At 34.5% G+C, this 8,246-nt stretch overlaps 1 protein-coding gene across 1 annotated transcript; it reads left to right on the top strand.

Moving 5' to 3' along the window:
* The first annotated feature begins 1,590 nt into the window (after positions 1-1,590).
* Positions 1,591-2,994, top strand: LOC145042932 (aquaporin TIP2-1-like). Its single transcript, XM_078991451.1, has 3 exons — positions 1,591-1,874; positions 1,965-2,215; positions 2,482-2,994. Exons 1-3 carry the CDS (start codon positions 1,748-1,750, stop codon positions 2,845-2,847), a joined length of 744 nt encoding a protein of 247 aa, XP_078847577.1. The 5' UTR covers positions 1,591-1,747; the 3' UTR covers positions 2,848-2,994.
* Positions 2,995-8,246: the final 5,252 nt, after the last annotated feature.

Genomic DNA, 8,246 nt, shown 5'->3' with positions numbered 1-8,246 from the left:
CGTAGACCATTTCGAAAACCACCCCGGCTTCCCCGATGGTTGTTGTCGTGATGATTTCCATGGGTGGAAGATTCCACAGTAAGCACAGTAGGAGAGGAAGAGGGTTTGTGAGGTGTTGGTTCTTGTTTGGCACATTCTTTGATCTTTAAGAAGAAGCAAAGACATGCCTCTAGAAAGGTCAGGAGAGGGATGCGATATCGGATAAGGCTTACGATGTACTCATATTTAGAGGAGAGATTGTTGATCATGTAGGTAAAAATAATTTTCTCGGGCACTATGTCATCAACATTGTCGAGAAAGCATGTGATAGATTTGATGCAAGTGCAATATGCAGTGAGGCATGAACCATTGATACTAATGATACGAAGTTCCTAGTCAACTTGGTTGATCTTTGTGTCTTTTTTATCATAGAATAATATTTGCAAATTGATCCAAATGTGACGGGCCATTGTTTTTCATTCGAATAATAAGTTGCAAGAGGGTGCCATCTATTCAAAGCATCACAATGGAATCAATGTTCTTCTATTTGTGTTCATGGTAGGTGGTATATGGATTGTGGTGTATCACACAATTTTTCCATATGATCAAGAATGTCAAATCCAGTGCAAAGAGCCTCAAAAGCACTCTCCAAACATGGTAGTTGAGTTGTTCAAGGTATAGTAAAAGATGGACATGGGCTTTAATGTCGGTTATTTCAAAGGGTTTTTCAAAAGTAAGTAAGTCTTTGTTGTTTGTGTTGGTAATTTAGAAAGAAGAGGAGGGAAAAGAGTAGATAATAGGAAAACATCGGGAGGAGTAAGGTAATAAGGTATTACAACAACTAGATTAAGGTTTTAGTGTGTGCTATTTAATATCATGTTAACGAATGATTTTTTCATAAGGATATTTCCATATTATATGATATTTATATCAATATACAAAGACCTTTTATAATACAAATACGCATAAGGGTGGATGGATGGTCTAACATAATATGTAATTCTATACTAACACATAATTATAACCAAAAAGATTGTATCTTAGCCGTATATTTTGTTGGTACAAAGTTGTCCTTCGATCAAATGTTTGAAGGTTCAAGTGTCGTTGGTGACAAAGTAGTTTAACAATAATGTATAAGTGTGTGTTTGCCTTTCCGGAAAAAATATAATAATAAAAAAAAAGAATTAAGAGCATCCACAGTAGATAGTTTAATTGAAGAGTTGAATGAGGTGTCATGTCTAGTTGTCAGTTAATGGATAGAACTCCACTATTATGAAATGTCACATTGACATTCAATGGATTTGGAGTTCAATGGTCATTGAACTCTTCAATGGAAAAAAAATAAAAATCTTTAAATCTTTAAATAAATACTTTTTTAATATGTTTCTTTGAACTTTTAGAGTTTAATACATTATGAGATAAAAATGAATAGAATTGTATGGAATAGTGAATGATGATGTGATACTCCATTAAACTCTATAGAATTCAATGCATGTGGATGTCCTAAGAACTAAATTACCATTGTTGATAAAAATTAAAATATTTTGCAATAAATGTTTTTTCAATAAAATATATATGTTCTTCTTGAAATCAACTGAATAAAATAATACTCTTGTATTTACGTGATCATCATTTGGGCAATTTTAGTATATAAACCCTCTCAGTGTTGTACATAGAGCGCCATATTCAACATCATCCTCTCTTTCTATTTCCATCTCCTTTCCAAATTGAGCTTTTCCTTATCCATTAATACAATACTCTCGACAAAATGCCTGGAATCGCCATTGGTAGTTTGGGTGACTCCTTCAGTGGCAGCTCTATCAAAGCCTACATTGCAGAGTTCATCTCCACCTTGCTCTTCGTCTTCGCCGGAGTAGGTTCCGCCATCGCTTATGGTAAGTTCAGAACTCCCCATAACCATTACTAACTGATCTATCATGATATATCTCCATAACCCAATTCCTTTTTTTGTTAATTTGTTACAGGCAAATTAACAGCAGATGCTGCCCTAGATCCAGCTGGTCTTGTAGCCATCGCTGTTTGCCATGGATTTGCTCTGTTTGTTGCCGTATCAATCGCTGCCAACATCTCCGGCGGCCACGTCAACCCAGCTGTCACCTTCGGTTTGGCCGTCGGCGGCCAGATCACCGTCCTTACCGGCGTGTTTTACTGGATCGCTCAACTTCTTGGCTCCACCGTCGCATGCTTCCTTCTCAGCTTCGTCACCGGAGGCCTGGTAAGCATTGTAGACTTTTCTTTACGATTTGTACTACACGTAAGCAAAATGAGCAGGTGAAACAACTTGGATAATATGAGGAGTATTATTTTCAATTTTTTGTTTGTTTTATCAATGATTAATTTATTAATATAATTTCATAACTATAAAAGTAATATTAGAAGACTTTTATATAAAAATATTTATAAAGTTATAAACACTTATTATGTTATGTTAAGTGTTTTTTTTTTAAATAATACTTATGTTTTATGTATTTTTTTTTTCAGGCTGTTCCTACACACAGTGTTGGAAGCTTAGGAGCAATTCAAGGGGTGGTTTTCGAAATTGTTATCACATTTGCGTTGGTGTACACAGTGTACGCCACCGCATGTGACCCAAAGAAGGGGTCAGTGGGCACAATTGCCCCAATGGCAATCGGTTTCATCGTTGGTGCCAACATTTTGGCAGCAGGTCCATTCTCTGGTGGATCAATGAATCCAGCTAGATCTTTTGGACCTGCTGTAGCCAGCTTTGACTTTTCTGGACACTGGGTGTACTGGGTCGGACCCCTGATTGGCGGTGGTTTGGCCGGAGCCATTTACCCAAATGTGTTCATCTCAGATGAACACATTCCCGTCTCCAACGACTATTAGATTTTCATCGTTATCGGTTGATTGTGTGGAATTAAGTTCCAAGGCTTTTTTAATTGTACAAATAAGTAGAAAAGCAATTTGTTTGTTTTTCTTTGTTCTTGTTTATTCATATTTATGAGATGCTCATAAGATTGTGTTTTTTCGTAATTGGGTAATGGAACAAATGCATGATTGGTTAGTAAAAGGACCCACGTGTTGTGTTTAATTTGGCATTATTGGTTTGTAAATGGACCACATTATGTGTTTAGTTTGGTTTGGTAGGTTTTGGGCCCCTTTGGGTTGTTTTTTTCAATGAGTTAAGGGAAACAGAATATAGTGGGTGGTGGGCCTATTTGATCAATAAATGCATGTCATGTGATTCCAATCCAATGCGGATATGTTCAAACTTCAAAGTTGTAGGATGTAATATACGGGACTTGAAGTTTAAATTTGTTATAGATACAAATTTATGAGAAATGGGTGAATTTATAATTTGGATTTATTGATCAAATCAGTTTTTTCATTCATAAATAAGAGGGGGTATTCTTCGTGATGAATGCAATGTTAAACTTTGATTCACCATCTTATGAAATACTATGGTTGTAAAAAAATCATGAAAACTTGATGACATAAAAAGTTATAATTTGATCTTAATATCTTTCTAATTAAGAGCGTTAAATTGGATGTGACATGTGGTAGTCACCTACAGTGTCCTTAATATTTTAACATAGGGGTACCCTTTAATATATCCAACCTCACCTAGAGTGTAAGTTGAATAAAATTGATCAAGTGATGTAACGTGATATATTGACATGGTATTACTTTCTTATGATTGTTTATGATTGTTCTTATCAGCTTAATTGTATCATGTGAGCCTTTCTACCACAATGATAACATTATTAAACATTGAAAATGGAATTACTGAGATGCTTACCTCTAATAATTGGATTTTTTTACTGTTTGTTTATGAGCACTAATATGACTGTGAAACGGAACAAAGATTTTTTTTTCTCGTTGCTTAATATAAAATACTATATTTAACCAATTACTTGACCATAATGCCATATGGTGCAAAATATGACAATAATATCTTAAAAGTTTCCAAGAAAAAAAACAAGATAAACAATGAGTCATCAACCATGTATAGCGTCTTCAAACATGATATCTATGCCCACAAGATAAACAATGAGCCATAAACCATAAACTGGATCATTCCATAATTAAAATAAAGAAAATATGTTCCATTGGCAGTGATTGTTAAGTTATCTTTAGGTTTATTAATTTTCTAAATGATATTGAAGCAATCTAGATTCTAGGCGATAAACCTGCATAAACACGGGCACGAGACTATTGATCTTACAAATATAAACATATTTTCAGGTCACATAACATATTTTCACCCCACTGAAATATTTAATATCACAAAACATATTTTCAGACCAACAGACATATTTATGTATACTAGATAGACTATGACAAAAACATCTTAACTTCCTTTATAAAACTCCAAAAGTTTTGTTGTTTTTTATCTGGAGTTTTTCAAACATATAAGATACATGATTTTTTGACATATTGGTTATTCCAGACTATTCGTTGAAGTTGGTCCAAAAGATATTTTTTCAGATCACCGTATATTTTTTTGGTATACTGAACAGCCTGTGACAAAAATGTTATGAATCTTTCCACAAAACTTTAAAAGACTTACCGCTTTTATTGGTAACTATACATCCACATCTTTCCAAAAATATAACATAAATGGTTTTCTAATTCTAGATTATTCAATAAAATATCCCGTGGAAAACATGGTAACTCCCTCTACAAAGCTCCAAAACATTTTCCTTCTTTTAATTGGAAAATACACATCCATAGCTTTCCATACATATAAAATACACGATTTTTGGATATTTGGATCGTTTCAGACTTTCCATTACAATTGGTAGAAAAAAAAATATTTTTTCAATCAAGCGAATATAATTTTGAACACCGGACATCCTACGAAAAAAAACATCATAACTCCCTCCAAGAAACTCCAACAGACTTATCATTCTTTATAAACATTCGGGACTTTCCAAGCATATAATAAACATGATTTTTTGCCTTCTCAATAATCCAAGACTTTCACGTTGGAGTTGGTCCAATTTTTTTTCAGACTATCAAACATTTTTATTCGTCCAATTTTTTTTCAGACTATCAAACATTTTTATTCATTGGTCTTCCTATGGAAAAAACATCATAACTCCCTCTACAAAATTTCAAAATGTTTGTCATTTTTTTCAATGGAAACTACACATCAATATCTTTCCCAACAGATAACATATACGATTTTTTAACTTCTAGATCCTTCCACACATCACACTGAAGTTGGTTGAAAAATATTTTTTTCATACCACTGAATATTTTTTATACCCTATATATCTTATGGAAAAAGAAAATCATAACTCCATGTACAAAACTGCACAAGACTAATTGTGTTTTTAAATTGCAAAATACACATCTAGAGCTTTCCATACATTTAAAATACACGATTTTTATACTAGTGGATTGTTTCAGACTTTTCATTGATATTGGCCCAAAAATATTTTTTCAGACCACCGAACATTTTTTTTGTACAGTATACATCATATGGAAAAACGTAATAATTTGCTCTATAAATTTTACTAAGGCTTCATGTTTTTTCATTGAAAATTACATATCAAAAGCTTTCAAGAATACAAAATACATGATTTTTTGGACTTTTGAATCGTTCCAGATTTTTCATTGAAGTTGGTCTAAAATTATATTTTTAGACTACCAAACAATTTTTTGTACATCAGATATTTTATGGAAAAAACATCATAACTCGCTTTACAAAACTCTAAAAGACTTGTCATTTATTTCATTAGAAACTATATATCTAGAGTTTTCCAAACATATTAAGTTAATGATTTTTGGACTTCTAGATATCCTGTGGAAAACATGTAATAACTTCATCTACAAAACTCCAAATATAACACCTATTTCTCATAACTACTAATATTAAGGGGGTGTAATACTTTTATAATTTCAATAAAAGGTTAAGACAAGTAGTTTTACTTGAATGTATGAAAGGGTGAAAGTAAAGTATATATGGATGTGAAGTTTTAAGGATGAATGAGGTATACCATTTTGTTAACAACACCCTAAATTTTGCAATCTTTTTTAACTTTAAAATGTTATGGATTTAACAAAATCATTAGGGGTATTATCCTACATTTAACAAAAACCGGTCCCACAAAAACATTTATGATTAAACTATTGGATCTTACCATTAAACATCATACAATTTATAGCACGCAAATAAGAATTACATCAAGATCATTTAAAAAGGAATTTAACAAGTTCCACTCCATTCTCTCTCTCTCTCTCTCTCTCTCTCTCTCTCTCTCTCTCTCTCTCTCTTTTGATCTATCTATCTATCTATCTATCTATCTATCTATCTATCTCCCTCTCTCTCTCTCTCTCTCTCTCTCTCTCTCTTAACTTTTATCCTCCATCTATCATCTTTTCCGCTTAATTGCAATGTGGGATACATGACATTAACAAGAGATACATAAGATAAAAATGTCTTGTGAGCTACGAGGGTTTGCGACCCAAAACATTTATTAGATTTTCATTAAAAACATTTATCTTTGCAAAACATATTTTAAATAGACATTATAACACCTTGTTCAGAATTATTTCTTAATTCGGGGTCGTGATCCGAAGATCAGTTATCATAAGGCTTATGGTCTTGGGAAAGAGAGATTTAGACCCCTTTGGGGGTGGGTAAGTTGGAGCTCACAACATGAGGATCAATTTAACAGAAATGTTGATTTGAATTGTGCTCATAGTGTGAGAATTAAGAGCAAACAACGTGAGGAACGTTGGAGCCCAAGCCCACGATCTTTTAAGGTTTTCATCGTATTTAAACCCCATAAGCTTCACTTTAGGGTTCCAAACCATCCTCTTTCACCCTTAAACTCAATAAAACCCTAACCCTAGCCTCTCCTTGTGTTCTTGAGCTTTTGGTGGTGTTTTGGAGGTTTGAAAAATAAGAGGAAGAGCATTTAGTCCCTCATTTCTGCATATAAGCCTCACCATCATCCATTTTAGCATTTTCTGGACTTGTTGTGAGTTTCAAGTTCATTTCTTTATGTGTCTATAAGCCTAGATCTAGATTTTGTGTGCTCATTTCTCTAGATCCAAGTTGATGTGGTGATTGGAATCCATAAAGTTGCCAACTTTATGGATCTCTAGGGTTCCTTGAGAGTGATAGTTGCTAGATCTATAGTTTGGTAGAGTTTTATGAATCTTGCATAAGATTTGATGTCATGTTTCCCCAATTGTGACCTAATTGGTGTTGGGACATGTATTAGACATGCATGTCCAAAAAGCTATGATTTTGTATGGTGTTTTGGAATGAATAATACTGTATGGAAGGTATGGTAGCTTGTCACGATGGATTAAGAAGTTTTTGAATCAAATATGGCATTCAGATGGATCTCACGGTGTGAGGAGATCCATCTCACATCGTGAGGATGACTAGGTTCGATTATTTTGTCATGTTATTGTAACACCTAGAATCAGGAAAACCAAGAAAAGAAAGTTTAAGCTCTAAATCAAGAGTCAACTCGTCGAGTCCAAGGAGGAACTCGACGAGTCGGAGCGGGGTCCGGGTCATTGAGTAAGTGACCGACTCGGCGAGTCAGCGAATGAACTCGACGAGTTTGGTCTGGGCGAGAAAAACCCTAATCCAGAGGTTGTGCCCTATATAAAGCACATTATAACTCACCCTCGGCCTCTTTGCTCCCTTTTTGAGTTCCAGAAACCCTAGATTTGAGTGAGCCTTCATTATTTGAGAGAATAGAGCCTTGGAGGAGAGAATCTTGGTGAGGGGCTTGAAGATCAAGGGCTTTGCTGCAAAGGAGTGATGTAGATCCGAGATTTACTTCAGTTGGAGCTTCCATTTGAGGTAATAGTCTGTTGTTTGGGCTTATGTGCATTTAGACCTATCTTATGTTTGAGTTTTGGGCATTTTGAGTATGGATGAGATCTATTTTGAGTTTGGAGTAGATCTGAGGTTGCTACCTCAGATCTATGTTGGTAATAAACCAGAAAGTCATAAAGTTTAGGCTAATAATTTGTTGGTGAATCCCCTTTGTTATAAACCCTAGCCCTATAGTGTTCTAAGCCTATAACTCCTTGGTTACACATAAAGTTTGCTACTTTACGTGGGGGTTAGGCTCTAGAGGAATGGATCTATGGATTTGAGCCCCTGCATGGCTTGAAAAGCCACTGTATGGATTAATAACTGAAGAGACTCGGTGAGTCACATGGGTGTACTCGACGAGTTGGATGAAGTTAGGCAGCAACTCGACGAGTTGGAAGAAAAACTCAGCGAGTCTATTGAAGATTGCCTTGGA

This window comes from Lactuca saligna, chromosome 4 (assembly GCF_052625555.1).
Source record: "Lactuca saligna cultivar CGN05327 chromosome 4, ASM5262555v1, whole genome shotgun sequence".
In the NCBI taxonomy this organism is placed as follows: domain Eukaryota; kingdom Viridiplantae; phylum Streptophyta; class Magnoliopsida; order Asterales; family Asteraceae; genus Lactuca; species Lactuca saligna.
This window is presented reverse-complemented; position numbering and strand designations above follow the sequence as displayed.

Excerpts from the sequence above, each read along its gene's own strand:
- LOC145042932 (XM_078991451.1), top strand. The coding sequence starts at position 1,748 with ATGCCTGGAATCGCCATTGGTAGTTTGGGTGACTCCTTCAGTGGCAGC. Across the intron at positions 1,875-1,964 it reads AGGTTCCGCCATCGCTTATG|GCAAATTAACAGCAGATGCT; the intron begins GTAAGTTCAGAA and ends AATTTGTTACAG. Across the intron at positions 2,216-2,481 it reads GCTTCGTCACCGGAGGCCTG|GCTGTTCCTACACACAGTGT; the intron begins GTAAGCATTGTA and ends TTTTTTTTTCAG.